Source organism: Antechinus flavipes, chromosome 4, assembly GCF_016432865.1.
Source record: "Antechinus flavipes isolate AdamAnt ecotype Samford, QLD, Australia chromosome 4, AdamAnt_v2, whole genome shotgun sequence".
In the NCBI taxonomy this organism is placed as follows: domain Eukaryota; kingdom Metazoa; phylum Chordata; class Mammalia; order Dasyuromorphia; family Dasyuridae; genus Antechinus; species Antechinus flavipes.
The window spans coordinates 179,378,191-179,397,241 of record NC_067401.1 but is presented as its reverse complement, the minus strand read 5'-3'; the positions used below and the strand labels follow the sequence as shown (position 1 = coordinate 179,397,241).

General features: G+C 33.6%; 1 protein-coding gene across 1 annotated transcript in view; it reads left to right on the top strand.

Annotated features, from left to right (window-relative positions):
• Positions 1-18,847, top strand: part of TBCD (tubulin folding cofactor D) — a 430,774-nt gene extending 411,927 nt beyond the window's left edge. The window contains 4 exon segments of the mRNA XM_051995656.1: positions 2,864-2,951; positions 9,925-10,034; positions 13,670-13,754; positions 18,472-18,847. Of these exon segments, the coding sequence (XP_051851616.1) occupies positions 2,864-2,951; positions 9,925-10,034; positions 13,670-13,754; positions 18,472-18,489 (301 nt within the window). The 3' untranslated portion in view covers positions 18,490-18,847.
• Positions 18,848-19,051: the final 204 nt, after the last annotated feature.

Here is a 19,051-nt window from a genome sequence, read left to right as displayed (position 1 = left end):
TATTGAAAAATAGTAATTGAATATATTTTAGTTCCATTCAGAAAATCTAGATATATTTTTATAAATCTATCATATATTATAGTAAAAGCAAAGTTAAAATGGGTATGACTAACTTTGTTGCTAAACATAAAAGCAGTGATAGCCTGTGTTTTTGTTTTAGTTTTTTTTTACCAGCCACCCTTTGCGGCTACCCATCTTAGCAGCAAAAATAATAGGTAGAAAGAGAGACAGACAGACATGTTGAGGTGTGAGAAATGAGAGTGGAGAGATATTCTGATAACAATGGGGTCCCCTGGCCAATCTGCAAGTTTTGTGAAAGAATTTGCAAACCTGAATGAATGTGGCAAGAATGGGTTTATTACACTAAGACAACAGCTCTCTTAGCAAGCAAGATCCTGTTAAGATTATTTGCAAAGATCTGGGTACATAGCATTTGATTTTATTGTTTTTGTTTTTATTTTTTTGCTGCCCCTGGCCAAAATCTCCAATTGAATCCTAGGAGGAGATTACTTATCTGGAAGATTCTCCTATTAGGAGGGTAGGGCCCCTCCCAAAGGCCAGGAAGGGTTTTGATTCAGGACCTTTCCTACCCTTTTCCCCCAAAGATCAGGGAGACAGTTTACATCATTCCCTCCTCAAGCAGTCACCCCAAATTAATTTGGGGCAAAGGGACAAAAGTCTCATTTCTATAAGTGCTTCAAGTTGACAAGGGTTGTAGAGTTGTCAATAGGGGTTTAGACTAGGAGGGGGAGTGCAATCTGAAAGTGGCAGCAACATCTAGGAGATATGGGAATGTCCACGTCAGTTGTCCCATGATCTTCAGACTGAATGAGTAGTTGAAAGTTCATAGGTTGGAGCCTGGAGGAAACAAATCTCATAAGCAAGTTAAAAGTGGGGTGGCATCTAGGGTGGAGATGGAGACATTGGGAATGGGACCTTTGCAAATAATGCATCAGGTCCCATCTGTGGGCTGCCTTAAGGATGCTGATGGCCCACCCAGCAATCCTGAATGCCCCCACTGCCCACAGAACTAACTAGCTGAAAGGCTAAGAAGGAGTTAACTATTGGCAGGGATCATAGAATGACTTCAAGAAAAGTAGAAGAGAAAATGCTAGGAGCAAAGTTCTCATCCTTGGAATAAGAAAGAGTTAGGAAGAAGAGTGACAGAAAGAAGGACACAGACTATTTCACCCTTCTTTCTCCAAAGTGTTCACAGGAATAATCTGAAATATCTGAAGGAGGGGTAACAGAAGCAACATTTTTAATCCTAGAAATACGAATTCAGCTAGAGAACCCTTCCAGTTTGAGTGATGTTGAAGTAGTCAGAATGACCTTATATATACCTATATAAGTATAGGTATATATACTTATCCACTTTATACCTAGAAGGTCAGCACCTTGAGGCTTTCAAGATTTCAAATATACCATGTCCTCTGGATTTACAGGGGAGGTAATCTGAGTATGAGTTTCTTTAGCTTTAGGGAGATGCTCATTTGCATATTCAGAAAGGTCCTTCTGGATTGCACCAAGCTGTATGGCAAATTGAGTGACTAGATGCTGTTCTGGATCTACAAGAATGTCAATGGTAAGAAAGGCCTTCTATAAAGAAGTTCAAAAGGGCTAAGCTTAATATTCTCCTGAGGTACAATGCTGACTCTAAGAAACCCTAATGGGAGATTCTTCACCCAATACTCTTGAGTTTCCAAACATAGTTTAGTAAGGAGTCACTTGAGGGTGTGATTCATTTTCTTCATGTTCCTAGAAACCTGAGGATGCTAGGCAGAGTGGAGATTATAGGTGATTTTAAGTGCTTTGGCTACATTTTGGGTTCAGTCGCCGTATGGGCCACCAAATGTTGAAATGTGAAAAATGAGGGTTGAGAGATCCCCTGACAGCAATGGAATCCCCTGGCCCATTGTTCAGGCTTTGCAAAAGAATTTGTAAACCCTGATGAATACAGGCTCGAGGTTTGTGGCAAGAATGGGTTTAGGACTTTTGCAAAGATCTGGGCATACAGAGTTTGATTTATTGGGTTTCTTTGGCCCCATGCTAGGACCAATCTCTAGATGAATTTGAGGGATTAATTTTCAACTCAATAGAGGGCATTGACTATGCCCTAGATCAAGATTTCCAATTGAATTAGATTACTTATCTGGGAGTCTCCCTTATGAACAGGAGGGTAGAACCCCTCCCACAGGGATTTGAGATTTCTAACCTAGACCCACCCTTCCCCTCCCCAAGATCTGGGGGACAGTTTACATCATTAGATTTCTAAGCCAGGACCACCCTTCACTCTCCCTTCCCCCAAGATCAGGGGGACAGTTTATATCAGAGAGAGAAGGGGGGGGGTTCTTTTTGTTTCAGATTTGTTTTTGGTTTTTATTTGAGCAGATTTCTCAGCTGGATAAATGTAAATTCAGCTATAAGAATGGCTTTGTCAGCCAGGTATTGTATAACTGCAAATTTAATAGGCAAAAAACACTTGTCAGAATCTTGTTCTTTTCTTTTCATATAGTTTTGAAACCTCTTTTCCTAATGAACATAATTTGATGATATTGAATGCATTGCTACTACTTGATGAGATCTTGTTTTCTTTCTATTTCTTTTCCCACAGCATTTATTGAGGGGGGGGAGGGGGAAGGGAAAGAAAATTACAAAGCCATGAGAAGTGCTTTAGTATCATGTGATGTTTTGGGTTTTTTTACTCAATTGTCCTCCACAATAAATTGCATTTTTTAGCATTCAGCCTTTTACAGGTGAAAGCCTTTAATAAACTGCTTTGAAATATTTTAGATAATAGATTTATGATAGAGCACAAGATTAGAAGTATGATTATACTAATAGTCTAATCTTATGTTTTTAGGTTTTGTGGAATGATTCAGTTTCCTGGAAATGTGAGGAAGAAAGTCCTATTTCAGCTATTTCTTCTTCTTTGCCACCCTTTTCCTATAGTAAGTATCATGCATATTTTCAATAAAGAAACAAGCTATTTGTTAAGGGATACTTTATATTTATTTAATAAGTTTCATATTTTTTGTTTTAACATATTTTTAAACACTTATAAATTTATAAATTAAATGTTTAAAAATTAAACTTTTTTTCAATTAGCAAAATCTACCTTTTTTCTCTTTCATCCATTCAAACTGCCAGGTGAAAATGAAAGATCTCATTATGAATATTTACAGTCAAGAAAAACACATATCCAAATGCAAAAGAAAATATTCATGTGTGAATACTGACATGCATGCCTGCATATTAACACACGATATATACAACACGTCTCATTCTTTGCATCTCTGTCAGATTAACATGTTTATTAGTGCTCTGGAATTTTAGGTGCTCATTATGCTGATTGGCTTTCATTACATAAATTATTTTCCTAGCTGTGTTCAGGAAATCTCAGGTTTCTCTGAAACCATCCCCTTTGTCATTTCTTATGTCACAATAATACTCCCTTACATTTATAATGTAATGCTGGAAAAACTGAGCAAGACAGAGATTAGAGAACAATTTAATAATTTATTAAATGAAGAGATATACTGGGATCAGATGGATCCATGGTTGGTCCCAGGGCTGAAGGAGACTGTCGGCTCAAAGAATCCAGCCCCAAGTATTGGAACAGCAAGATTTTTATGGGATAACAAGAACAATGACATAATGGGAGAGCTACCTGGATGGGGATAACCTAATGGGGGGAGGCACCTAGGATAACACAATAGGTACTGCAGATGTTACTGATATTCTAATGATGTTTAAAATGGATAGACCTCTATCCTGTCAAACATTAAGAAGGAATGATTATAGCTTAAAGATATAAAACCTTTATCTCATCAACCATTTAAGAGGGAATGATTATAGCCTGGAGTTTTGCCTCAGAGCAACTGAGGTAGACCTTTATCTCATCAAACATTGAGAGGGAAAGATTATACCTGAGGCAGAGTAACTAAATAGGACAATTAGGGAAACTAGGTCAGGACATCAAAAGGGAACTGTGGCACAACAATAACAACATAATTTGTTTAACCATTCCACAATTGATAGGCACCTCTTCAGATTCCTGTTGTTTGGCACATCAAAAATAGCTATTAAATATTTTTGTACTTTTTTAGTTAGAATTTTCTTTGCTTAGAAATGTTCCCTCCTTTAATATGCCCTCAATTTAATTCCCCTTTCTTCTTTCTCCTCTTTTTTTCCTGTGTCTCTTAAGTGAAATGTAGAGTGTGCCCGTGTGTGTGTGTGTGCGTGTGTGTGTGTGTGTGTGTGTGTGTGTGTGTGTGTGTATAAAATGCCCATTATCTCTCCTCAATCTGTTGCCAGAGCCATTCAGTTTTTACCTTTACATCAGTCTCAAATGTGTCCCTATGTGACACTATGACTACTCTGCTATAGTCCCTGGGCTATTACAACAGCCTCAAGTTTCTTCCCACTAGAATACTTCCTACATTCAGCCACTGAAATGATTTTCCTAAGACACAAGTCAAATCGTGTCATCCTTCCACTCAAACTTCAGTGGACCCTAGGATTAAATACAAAACTATTTGGCATTCAGAACCCTTCATAACCTAACTCCTTCCTACCTTTCTAGTGTCCTCGATAAGTACTTTTCAGTTTAGTTTCCCAGGTCTTCTAGCTTTTGAGCATTTTCACTGGTTGTTCCCCTTATGTGCAGCGTTCTCTGCTTCTTGTCTTTCCAATTAAAAATCCATCTTCCACAGGGAGCCTTTCCCAGGTCACTTTCCCTCCATTAATTATATCCTATTTATCCTGCTTGCTTGCATATATGTGTTTATTTGTTGTCTTCTCCCATTAAATTGTGAAATCCCTGAAGGCTGGGATTATCTTTTTCCCCTTTTTGTACACCCAGCCAGCCAGTTCCTAGCATGTAAATCTTTACTGATTAATTATTGCATAGTCCATGAAAATGCATATTTTAATCTAGGTAATATATATTTTTCATTTCCTTGGTTCTTCTGAATCAGGCCATATTATTCTGTGATTACAGATCTCTTCTAAGAGGTTCTATAGTGTTCTGGAGTTTAATGAGTTTAATCAGCATAATTGGGACCAGCTTTTAAATTTGACTTGCAATCAGAGTTTATAATAGCAGCACAACATTAAACATAGTTTTAACAGCCTTTACCTCTGTTTTTAAAGAATTAAATTAGGAATCTCATTTTTTTCTAGGTACATATTGTGTGACAATGAATAAACCACTCAACCTTTTCAGTTCTTAGTTTTTTCTTCTGTAAAATGAGGAAAAGGAGAATTTGGACTAGGTTATTGATGGTCACTTTCAGCTCAAGTCCTATATTCTTACTCTGGTAAATACTGATTTATGTCAAACAGAATGTAGTAGATTTGAAATTCACAAGAAAAGTAAAAACAGGTTATGAAACTAAGAAAAAAAATGATGACAGTTGTTTTTTCTTTATATTCTTGCTATGAAACCAAGCTCTGGGTTCTTTCTTTAATTTTCAAGTTGTCAATTTTCATGGTAATGATGTAATAGAAAGCTATAGCTTTTAAAAAGAAGCATTGTTGAATTGAGGATATTAAATCTTAAAGCAAAGAATGTGTAAGGAAATTTTCTTTTCCATTTGAGTTATTTGCTACTACATAATAAAAGATGCTTTCTAGTATTAGCTGACGAAAATTACATCCCCAAGTCATAGTAGCAATTTTGAACCGTATTCTCAAGCTTCAAGCTTTAGATATTATCAAGTCTTATCTCCACCTTTTACAAATAAGAAAACTTGAAAACAGAGAGGAAGAATGATTTATCTGAGGTCTAAAAGAAAAGAATCTTGGGAATGGTCCAACTCTTCTTTGCAGAGTAGAAAGCCATAGTGGTGGAAATAAGTATATAGTTCAGGCCTTCTGATTTAATCTATTGATATTAGAAGAACAGTAATTAGTTTTGACACAGTCACCCCAAAATGTCACAGTCCCTATAACATGATTCTACACAAAGCTAGGAAATTAAGTGCAACATTAAAGTGCATGTCTATTTTTAAACTGGCTGACTTCTCTAACACTAATAATATAAAATTTTCTAAAAAAAGATTAAGTATGATTTTTGAATATAATATTGAGTTCCAGTATATACATATTTTTAATAAACAGTCACTCCAGTAGGAAGGGCCTTCTGCATTTGTTATTAGTTCTTTTAAGAAACATGACTCCTATTTACCCAAATTAAGCCCTAGACAATCATCCCTAGACAGTGACCATATTAAATTTGTTGGTTCAGTATTGGAATTCCTCCAGCTTTTCTGTAAGGATCTATACCCTACTGATCTCTCTTGCTGTAAGACTTGTTCTGGACGAAGACCTCTTTTTACAAGGTATTGTAGTCTTGAAACCTTCCAATTTACACAGTACAAATTGGTCATAATTAATGTAAATTTCACATGGAAAGCTTGTCTGGATCTTTTGAGATTATAATTCCTTCTTACCTTACTCATATAAACATTTAAAGTGAAATCTTGTTCAAAAAAGAAAATTCCTTAATACAATTTGTTTTGTTTACAAAGCTTAATTCTTTGAGAAAACCAATAGGATTGTTTTTATAATTTTCTGATTATTTTTAAATATTTAATTTTTTCTCCCAATTACAAATAAAATTTTTTAACATTATTCTTTTTAAAGTTTTGAGTTTTAAATCCACTCCCTCTTTCCCTATTCCTTATCTATATCCAGTTATAAATATACAATCATGCAGAACATTTCCATATTAGTCATGTTGTGACAATAATACAAAACCAAAGCAGAAAAATAAAGACAGTATCAAAAAAGAAAAGCATGCTTTGATATGCCTTCAGACTACCAATTCTTTCTCTGGAGATGGATAGCATTCTTTATCATAAATCCTTCAGAATTATCTTAGATCATTATATTGCTGAGAATAGGTAAGTCACTTGGAGTTGATTATCATACAATAATGCTTTTATTATATAAAGTGTTCTAGTTCTGCTCACTTTACTTTGGATCAGTTCATGTAAGTCTTTCCAGGTTTTTCTGAAAGTATTCTGCTCATCATTATTTATAACTGATAGTATTCCATAAAATCAAATACCACAAATTGTTCAGTCGTTCTCCAATTGATGAGCATCCTCTCAATTTCGTTTCTTTGCCACTACAAAAAGAACTGCTTTAAATACTTTTGTAAATATTGGTCCTTTTCCTTTTCCTTTTCCTTTGATCCCTTTGACATAGAAACCTAGTAATGCTATTACTGGGTCAAAGGGTGTGCACAGTTTTCTGGCCCTTTGGGCATAGTTCACAACTCTACCAATAATGTATCAGTGTCCCAGTTTTCCCACACACCTCCAAAATTTATTTTCCCTTTCTGTCACTTTACCCAATCTGGTACCAGAAAGTACCTCAGAATTGTTCTAGTTTGCATCTCTCTAATCAATACAATTGAGCATTTATTCATGTGACTATAAATAGCTTTGACTTCTTCTAAAAAGTACCTATTCATTTCCTTTAACCATTTATCAACTGGGAAATTACTTATATTCTTCTAAATTTGACTTAGTTCTCTATATATTTGAGAAGTGAGACCTTAATCAGAGACATTTCTTTTAAAAATCTTTCCCAGTTTTCTGCTTTCCTTCTAATCTTGGCAGCATAAATTTTGTTTGTGTAAAAGCTTTCCAATTTAATAAAATTGAAATTATCCATTTTGTATACTATAATGCTGTCTTATCTCTTGTTTGATCCTAATATTTTTCTTTGTCCATAGATATGATAGGTAAATTATTCCATGTGATCTTAATTTGCCTATATTTTTACCCGTTATGTCTAAATTGTGTACCCATTTTGACCTTATCTTGGTATATGATGTGAGATGTTGATTTGTACATAGTTTCTGCCAAACTGCTTTCCTTTTTTCCCAGAAATTTTTGTCAAGTAGTGATTTCATGTCTCAAAAGTTTGGACTTTTGAATTACTATGGTCATTTACCATGTATTGTGTACCTAATCTATTCTGATCTACCATTCTGTTTCATAGCTATTACCGTATTCTTTTGGTGCTTGCTGCTCTGTAATACAGATCTGGTAAAACTAAGCCACCTTAGCTACTTTGCTTCATATTTTTTCATTATTTCTCTTAATATTCTTGACCATTTTTTCTTCCAAAATTGTTATTTTTTTCCTAGCTCAATAACATAATTTATGGTATGGCACTAAAGGAGTCAGTTAATTCATTTTGGATTGTCCTTTTTTATTATATTAGCTTAGCCTATCTGTGAAAATATTTTCCAATTATTTAGACCTCACTTTATGTGAAAAGTATTTTGTAATTGTGTTCATATAGTTCCAGACTTTGTCTTGGCACATAATGTCAAAGTATTTTATGTTGTCTACAATTACTTTTATTTTTACCCAGAGATTTTTTTTATCAGTATATTTTATTTTTTTCCAGTTACATGTGAAAATAATTTTTAAACTTTTTTTCTAAGCTTTGTGTTCCAAATTTTATTTCTCTCTCCTTTCTCTTCTTGACATGGTAAACAAATACCAAGTTTTTATTCCAAAAATTTGGATCTTTGGAGTAATCATATTAGATTACTATGACCATTTACTATAATGTAATGTGTGCCTAATCTATCATACTCTATCTCTTAGCCAGCATCAACCAGACTATTTTGCTAATTACCATTTTATAAGTAGTTTGAGATCTGGTATTGTTAGATCACCTTCCTTCACAGTTTTCATGTACACATGGAGAAGAGCTATGCCATGCCAGGCACTTTGCCCCTGAATCAGCCCTCCTACTACATGTATATAAATTTGTACCCTCAAGATAAATATGGAATAGTTGGAGGGTAGCTTTAGAGGGGAAAATACTATTAGGATCAGTGTGGAACATAAATCATTTACAAGATATAGTGCTGTGTAAACTAAAATTAAAAAAACAAACAAATCAGGAACAAAGTTGAAGTTAGTAGGTAGAATATTCCAGCCAGTACAAATGCACAGAAACAAGCTATGGAATATCTTGTATGAGAAAAGACTGAACTGTACATGGAAGGGAATAATGTCCATTTGATAAATTTGATTTCTTGATAGCCTTTCTTTCCACTAAATCTTGCTCTGTGTATGCTCTATATATGAACTTTTCACAGCATAAGATCCAGGATGTCATTTGTTGAAACTATGATCAATCTTTGCATATTTGATCTCTAAATTACCATTTGTTATGCTAGAAAAAAACGCCCCAGAAAACTCCTTAGGGTTTTTTGCTCATGATTGTTGAGAAAAAGCAGATATGTAGTGGTGATGCCTCCCAACTTAGCAATATTCTGAATTTCCCACTTTAAAGTATTAGCTTGTATGGGTAAATTGGATAAACATTCTCAGCCTTTCTACCAACACTCAGTCTGAGATACTTATAACGATATAGTATATATTTCCCCATGTCTGTTGGCTAATGGTAATTAGAGGATTAAGACTTGTGGAAAATTAATGAGATGACACAATCTCTTCCATCCCCAAACATCCCTTAACTAATTATATCACTGATCTGTCTGTCTCTATGCTCATGGACCTAGGTGCACTGTCAGGTAGATTCTGCAAGGCCCAAAATGTTGTAGATAGTTGTGGGGAAATGTTATTAGCTCATGTCTGGATACTTCTTTGCAAGGCTTGTTAGCTCCATGTTGGAGACAAGTTGGAGACAGAAAAGGCTACCACCAGGTCATCTTTAAGTACAAATGCTCACTTGTGATTGTGTACATGGCTATTCTGTTAGGTAGGAAATGATCATCATTGGGGTAGATTTTGTCTACATTATTTATAACTAGCTCTAACCATGAACACAGAAATATAAACAGATCTCTTCAAATATGCTATAGTGGTGAATTAGCTTAGTACCTTTGTCTACTACTAATGCATTCAACTTGATTTTCTTCCATAGATAAGGAAAACAACTGCCAGTCAGGTGTATGAAATGGTGTTAACTTATAATGACATTGTTGATCCAACTATTTTTGATGAAGTTATGACTATACTCAGTGACACTGCCTGGTAAGTTAATCCACTGTTAGAAATAAGGTTACCAGGAAATCACTTATGGTTTCCAAAGAAGGTGGGGAACTGCTTCTTATTTGTTATTTAAAGTAGAAAAATAGCATATAGGGAAAAAGGAAGGGGAACAAATCTTTATTAAGTGCCTTAATATATACTATACACTTTACAAATATTTTCTCATATGATCCTCATAACAAAACTGAGAAGAAAGTATTCTCTCCATTCAGAGGTTAAGTAATTTAGACAGCTAGTAAACTTGTGAGGCTAAATCTGAATTCTGGTCTTCTTGACTCCAGTCCTAGTACTGTTTTTAAGATATCATCTAGTTACATAATTCATCATACTGAGAGTTCTATAGTCTCAAGCCAAACCATTGTTAGGATATTGGTTCTTTCTAAAGCCACTCAAGAACTGAAATGGCCACATAGTTCCAATAAAATCTTCCTCTTTTGTCCATGATGCCACTAATACAGCTTGGGTTTTGCTTCTTCAAAAATCTCCATGAGATACAACATGGAACTCTGAGGGCTATGAATTGGGCCTAAAAGGTTGAAACATAAAAAAAGAGCTGTGGAATTCTTTTCTTACAACCATGAGTTTTGAGAAACTGGTCAAATTCTTTATAAACTAATACCTAGAAGAAAATAATTTAGTACTTTGTGACCCATTCCTTATGGATTATTTCCCATCTTACTGGATTTTTTTTTTAATGGATAGAACTCTACTTTCTGTTTTCATTGTCTTCCACTTTTTGGTAAGTGAAAACTGAAAGCTGTTGTTTTGTAGCAGAATCACAATTACTTTGAATTAGCTGTTAAGGAATAATTATAGAGTTTAAAGTGGCTTTTATCTCTTCGATACCAAACACAGTTTGGAACTGAAGAGAACATTTCAGGTATAACAGATGGCCCTTACAAAGCAATAGAGATGGAGTGTAGAACAATGTAGAACACCAAATGGGTCAATATGGCTATACTCGTAGAATGTGTGGAAGGGAGTAAAATATAAGACGCTTGGAAAGGTAGTAAAGAATGAATATGTAAGAGTTTTAAAAGAAGTTTGTATTTGTAATAAGGAACTATTAGAGTTTACTGAGTAGGAGAGTGATATGATCAGATTTAAGGCTTCAGGAAAATCACTTGCGCTGGGATGAAGAGGAGAGGTATGAGTCAAGGAGTCCAATAAGACGGCTGTTATAGCTATTCAGGTAATAGAAGTGAAGGCCAGAAGCAAGACAGTGGTGGAGTGTATAGTAGTGGGGTGTGTACCATCTTCAGATGGTATATGAAGGCAAAATAAGATTTGGTAAATAATTAGACATATGGGTGAGTGAAGTTAAGCAGCTTAAGTTTTGAGGTAGGTAATCACTGAGATTTTGAATGTGGGTATAGCTGGGATAATGTTGGTGTCTTTTTTAATAATAAGAAAGTTAAGGAGAGGGGTTGCTTTTGGAGAAGAAATAATGAATTCTGTTTTGGACAGATGCCTTTGGGGCATCAAGTTTGAAATATCCAATGGACAGATGATAATTTGGAACTGGAACTAACGAAGAGAATAACTCCATAAGAAATCCACACTAGAACCTCAGAAGAAAAAAAAAATATTGTTCATATAACATTTAAAGGGGGGGGGGGGAATGGACCTTTAATAAAATGTAGGATTTTCAGTTTTTCTTGGTGGTAAGACTAGACTGATTAGACACTTTGAAATGGAAAAAGAAGAGAAGAGAGAAAAGAAAATAGAAATGTGCATACTTTTGATCAGTTAGAATGGATTACAGGAGGATTTTTTACTCAGTAATAGGAAGAAATCAATTGTTTTCTCAGAATCTTAGTATCTTCAAAGATCATAAAGGCAAATATGACAGAAAGCCTGGGTCTGGTTTGGTTTGGTTTTAATTGTATCAGAAAATAATAATGAGAGGAATAAGTGACTCTACTGGGAAAGGGAGAAGAGGAATGAGAGGGAAATAATTATTACATAATAGAATTGCATTAGATGAATATTATTTAATCTTGGGACAGGAGAGGATGGGTATGCTATAAATCTCACTTTCACTTAAACTGAAGAAAGAAAAACTGAAACACACACACAACCTCAAATCCATCATTATAGTAAAAGATAGCAAGTAATCACAGTTTGGAAGAATAGAAAACTTCAAAAAATTTAGCTAGGCAGTGAAAATGTCTGGGAAGAGAAGGGAAGGGAGAATGGATAAATTCATCAGTTCCCATTAGCTTCCTAGAAAATATGTTCTTATAGCCAGTCAGGCAAGTTCTAAACAAGAAGATTGCTCTCTCCATAAGTGTATCAATGAACAATGCCTTTCTTCACAACTATATTCAGTCCAGAATATCATTGTCCTTTTCTTGGGATTGGATGCCATTCTTTTAGTGCTTGCCTATACACTACTCCCCTCTCCATACAGTGCTCTTATGTTTCCAGTTCAGTGGTATTCACCACTTTCTCAGAATGTTAGCCTCCTTTTTAAGCTGGAAAATCTAGACTTCCTAGGAGATTATATGGTTAATACAACACTTTAAATAACACAATTTCCCCTTTCTGGATTTTAGTTGTCTGCTCTACAAATTGAAGGGTGCCCCTTTTAGCATCTGTAATTATAGATGGAGACTCTGGCCTCCTTTTATACAAGTCTTTAAAAAAAATCAAGTTCTGGGGGCAGCTAGATGGTGCAGTGGATAGAGTACCAACCCTGAAGTCATGAGGACCTGAGTTCAAATGTGGCTTCAGACACCTAACTATCTGTGTGACCCTAGGCAAGTCACTTAAGCCCATTTGCTTCACCAAAAAAAAAAGAAAAGAAAAGAAATTAAGTCCTGAAGGAATTCTCATAGATTCCAAATAAAAAAACTTTATACTGAAATAAAACATGCATATAAGAAACATTTGGAAAATCAAAGAGATCCTGTTGATAGGATATTATGGAAATTTCTAAGTGGGAAAAGGGATCTTAAAGATTATCTTACCAAATTGCACATGATTCTATGCTAGTCCTATGAATAAAATGTGGTATGGAGGCCTAACCTTGCTTTTAGGGAGCTTATAACTGAAATTACATATTTTATCCATTTGTTGTAATAATAAAAATAGCTAGAATTTATCTAAAATTTAGAAAGCATTTTTCCAAACACCTCACTTTATCTTCACAAGAAGGTGTTGTTATTATCCCCACTCTGTACATGAGGAAACCATGGCAGACAAAGGTTAAGTTACTTGCCTAAGACCACATATCTGGTGAACTTCTGAAGCTGAATTTATTCTCAGAACTTCCTAACTCCAGGATGTACAAAACAGTCACAATCATGGATGATTAAGCTGTAAAGAACTTTTATTTTCTTTTACTACAAAACAGGATTTTTGAACTTGCTTTTTCTTCCTTTTCTCCTTCCATTACCATACATTTTAAATATTTTTCTTATTTGCCTCCTGTAATTTTAAAAAGAAAAATAACCTTTTCACATTTATTAGTAAAGAGGGATAGAGGCAGCCAGAAAATCATATATTGAGTTATATGTTTATATCTCTAAGTAGTCAGTAGTTTTGTTTCAGATGTCTCATTTGGTTTCCTTCCTCTCAGTATCTGATGGATTCTTTGTCACTTCGCCTTTCAGGGACACTGAATTACACTTTGTGAGAGGACAGCGGAACTACCTGTGCGATCTTCTGCAAGTACCCAAACCACAGCTAGTCTCCAAGGTAACTCCAAGGCTTGTGCCACATTGTTTAATTTCATTTAAAAAAAAAACAAAAGAAAACAAAGTTAATATAAAATCATGCATAATTTTCTTTAAAATGTTCTGCTTATACATGTTCATTGAATTTTGGGATAGCTCTGTAATGGTAGGGATATCATAAAAAGCACATTATCAATAATACACAATATTGCCAAAAATCAAATAATATAACTGATATCACAGTAAAGTGTTGAGAATATTCCAGATTACTGGTTTAATATTCAACTGACCTAGAAAAGCAAGTATAAAATAATGTAATGTAGATGACTATGTCTACTCTTATTACAAAAAGTATAGGTCATGTGATTTTGGGAAAGAAGGGGGAATAGTCATGGTTTCCAGAAAATTTGATGTTTCTCAAATTATCCTTCCTTGTTTTTCCATGACAGCTATTATTTGATAGTAAATGTTTTATATTTTCCATTTGGATCTGAATTTTGTTTTTCTTTTGATCTTTTATGGCTTAGTCAATTTTTTTTTCCCTGAAGATTGAATTTTTTCAGTTTAAAAGGTTTTCTGTTAATTTGAATATTTTATATTTTACATTTAATCACCTCTTTTAAATCTTGTTTTGTAGTATATATTTTTGGTATGGTAGATTCTAAAATTTTTTTTTAATTTTCTGTTTTTGATACCTTTTTGACCATTTGATTTCTATATTTTTTGCTTAGTTTAACAGTTTGACTAGTCTTTTCAAAGACATAGCTTTTATTTTTATTATCCTAATTTTCAACATTTTCTATTTTCTATTTTTTTGTTTATTGTGTGGTTTTTAAAAATTGGATTTTCAGTTCAATAGTTCTCTATTTTTGTCATGTTTTCAGAGTTAAAATTTTATTTCTATATTTGTTCTAGTTTTCAAAATGTCATTATTGGCTTTTAGTCTTTGTATTAATTACTATATTGAATTATTTGTAAAAAAAAACTTTAATATTTCTCCTTTTTTTGCATTTCTTTGGTCATTTGTTTTGTGACGCTATATTCCTTTGTTAAGACATATATATATATATATATATATATATATATATATATATATATATATATATTCTTTAATATAGCCATGTAGAAAAATACCTTAGTTCTTTCGAATCTAACTTTTTCAATACATCATACAATTCTGTATTTCCCTTTTGTTTTTCCTTACATTTGTCCAGCATGAGTAAGGAATATTAGTCTTCTACAATTACTTAATTACATAATTATTAATTCAATTAATTTTTCTTTTATGGATTTAGCTGTTATACTATTTCATTCATACTTAGTATTTATATATTTTATGGTTAATATGGATTAATAATTTAAATACTATACTTATCTATCTTGACATTGTAGATTTTTATTTTCGCTGTCTAAACTTCTGCTTACATTTCTGCAATTAATATACAATTCTGCTCTTAGTGTCTCATTTTTATTCTCTATGTCTTTAGTTTTTTAAAATGTGCTTCTTGTATGCAACAAATTGTTAGATTTTTTTTTCATTTGCATTCTATTATTCACTTTCATTTTGTTAACTTTTTGGTTTGACTTTTAGTCCATTCATGTTTTGTGATTATGATTTTGAAGCTAGTGTTTTCTTCAGATATTTATTTTGTCTTGATTTTATCCACTTCACTTTTTAAGTCAGCTCTTTATTCCAATAATTAATTTTGCCTACTACTTTGATGTTAGTCTGTTCCCACAATCTTTCCCACACTTTCCCATTCTCATTTGTCTTATCCTAAGTTCCTTGAATTGTTTATTTTTTCTTTTTCTTCTTCCCCTGTGATCATTCTCCTTTGCTCTGAGTGTATGGATCAAAATATTCCCTCCCTTCTTCCTAAAACTTTTTATTTTAAGTAAGATCATTTTGCAGTGCCTCTTTCCACTCAATTTTTTTTTTAATCTTCATTGTTTCTCCAATTCTAAATTTCCCTGAATTCTCTTTCCCAGATCATGAACTTACTTGTTCCTTCTTTATTATGTTATTCATGAAAGTAGAACTTCTAGAAAACCAATTCTGTAGGATTAAATCAGTGGAATTGATAAGACAGTGGTTATCTAGTTTAGCATGTGAATTCTCTAGTTCAGTATGATTGATTTAATCTTACAACAAATAAAGGTACCCTAGTAATTGGTTTATACTCAGTACATTGTAATGATGTAACGGTAAAAGAGTATATAAACTGGGGACAAACTCAGCCAGAGACAGAGAAGACTTGACCAGCCTCCTGGTGGCTCTCTTGCCTCTTGCATTTCCTCCATTGAAACCAAGACCTATTCCAGAGGGCCTCCAGAAAGCTAGCCGGGTCCTAGGTGAAGTAGACAAACTCTGAAGGAGATAATAGTAGAATGGAAAAGAAAAAAAACCTAACAATTTGTTGCATACAGAAAGTACATTTTAAAAAACTAAAGACATAAAGAATAAAAATCCGTCTATTCTCGTGGTGATTATTCTGCTGAAACACAAGGCTGGTCCCGAGACCTCCAGAAAGCTAACCAGAACATTACACTTCCCATTATCCAATTTCCACATTACTACAATTGTAGATCTAGCCCTGTCCTTTTTTTTTTTTTCCCTATTGGGCCATTCTTTTATGATAGAAATATCAGTTCAGAGAAGAGGTGTATGATAAGAATCATTGTGTCTCAGGAATTCATCTTACTCCCTATACTTACCATGATCAACTTCTCTTAATTCTAGTAATTTTCCTCTCTTATTTCTTATTTATTCTGTATATACCTTGTTTGCATGTATTAGATTGTGGGCCCCTTGATGTCAAGGGCTATCTTTTGCATCTTTTTGTATTCCCAATGCTTAACACAAATTCAGGCCCTTAATTTATTTCCTGAATGAATAATCACTGTGCAGATGTCCTCCCCCCTCCCCCCAAAAAAAAATACAAGATAAAACTCCCATCTTTACCCATAAACATGTACTACCCTCACTACTACCAAGAAGGGAATGTTCTTTAATGACACCCTTTCTTCTTTAGGAGCAAGATCCCCGTCTTAGTTCCTCGTTGTTTTTTTCCCTATTCTCCTACATCCTTCAAACTTTATTGAGAGTAAAAAAAATTTGTTATCCTTTTCTACCTATGTACAAATTGGTTATAATTTTATTCATCAACCTTTCTTGTGTTTCTCTTAGGGCTTTTTGTTTTTGTTTTTGTAATGTCTCAAGATGTTTTTCTTTTGTTAAATTTTGTTGTTGATGATTAGGCTCATTTTATAAGATTTTTGAGTTGCAATTTCAGTTCCTTTGCTTTTTGGAATTATACTTCCATTATTTTTATTTACCATGACAGCATTGAAATATTTGAATTGATGTTACTTCGTAGGTAAAGGTCTTTCTCCTGACTGCTTACAAAATTTATTTCTTATTAAAGGCAATTATGTGATGCAGTAGATAAAACTCTGTGCTTATCCTCAGGAAAACCTGAGTTAAAATCCAGCTTTAGAGACTTAATAGTTATGTGATCTTAAGTAAGTCACTTAACTGTTATCTGCATCAGTTTTCTCATTTGCAAAATGTGCCTAATATTTCCCAAAGTTTTTGAGAATAAAATAAGGTAATATTTGTAAAGTCCTTAAAATAATAACTAGCACATAAAATAACTTAATAAATGCTTGTTTCCTTTCTCCATATTGAATCTGCATGAATATTTTTTCTGGGGACAGGCTATGGATTTGTTCAACTAGTACTTTGGAGCCTATATTCAAAGATTCTTGGGCAATTTGGATTTTTAAAAAAATTTTCATATATTATGTCATTTAAATTTTTTTCTTATCTTCAGGGAGAGCTATGCTCCTCAAACTATTCCATCCTGTCATATTGGCTTATATAGAATTTAATTATCTTTAGAAAAAACTTTTTTTGCCTTTTGCTTCTCTTTTAAAGAATCTTTTTTTTTTTTTTTTTTTTTTTTTTTTTTTTTTTTTCTGTTTTTGTGTTCTAAATCTACCACTCATCAGATTCTTTACTTTGGATAAATTTTCCATAGTGGGTTTTTAAAAAATATTTTCCATACCATTGACTAATTGAGAACTCTTGATTTCTGACCTAATTGTATTCCTTTTAAAACATCATTTAATCTTGAACCACTCTTGATTTTCTTTTTTCTGTGTTTCATAGAATTTGATAGAGATTCTCTTTTTTCACTGAGAATTCATTTTCCTTCAAATTATATGGGAACTGGCTATATATCTTATCTTCTATTGGACTTTTGTTCTTTTACTTTTTCTCATGTATTCACAACATTTTGTTTCCCCTCATTGCTCTTTATTCTCTGTTCTTCTACTCCTGCACAATATTGGACACAGTACTCTAGATGTGGTCTCACCAGGGTAAAAATTATCATCTCCACTAACTTTAAAAAGTTAGTTTGTTGACTGTCATTATCACATTGAGCCTACATTCCACTAAAAGATTCAGATTTTATTTCATTTTTTTTTTTTAGTGAACTCAGCCTAAAATCAGATTTAGACTTGATATGAGGGAAATTACTATTAAAGTAATACAAAAGTGTAGTAACCAGATCTGGGAGATGATGGGTTTTCCTTCATATTGTAGGTCTTCAGAAGTTAAATGACCTTTTTTTTTGGTGGTATAGAGAAGATTCATATTTGAATTGGATAGCCTCAGGTATATTTTCCAACCTTGAGATTCTGCAATTCTGACTTTTATTGTCTTGTTCTTTCAGCACCTCCCAGCTCACTGAGGCTACATTACTGCCTTTGAGAGAAAACACCATTATTGGTCCACAATGAAGGAGAAGCCTTGATTCTCTGAAGCCAAAAGGAGCATAATTTAATATGAAAATTTTACGTCACATCCCCTCCCCTCCAATTTCCTAACAAATGTAATATTTTAGTGGTATGTTTCTCTATATTTAGAACAAATGTAAAAGCACAGCATCTCTCTATTCTGTTTATTGTTGAAATTTAGTGTCTGTCACCACAAGATGGCAGTTTATCCTATGGTCACTTCATTAAGGGCAGATGAATTGACAGAATTGACTAATGCTTTCCTTTTGTTGAGAACTGATCAAGACTCCTATAAAATCATGTTTGTGTTGATGTTTGTTATTCATGATATATATGTGGTAGACATAGGGTAGGTACTAAGACAAGAGAAAAGTAAACTTGTCCTAAGGAGATGACTCAAGACTAGCTTCCTTTTGAGATGGACATTTTACCCTTCTCCCTTGCATGAATGAACACACAGAATTTAAGTGCTTATTGAGTGCCAGGCTTTGTGTTAAATTCAGGAGATATAAATAC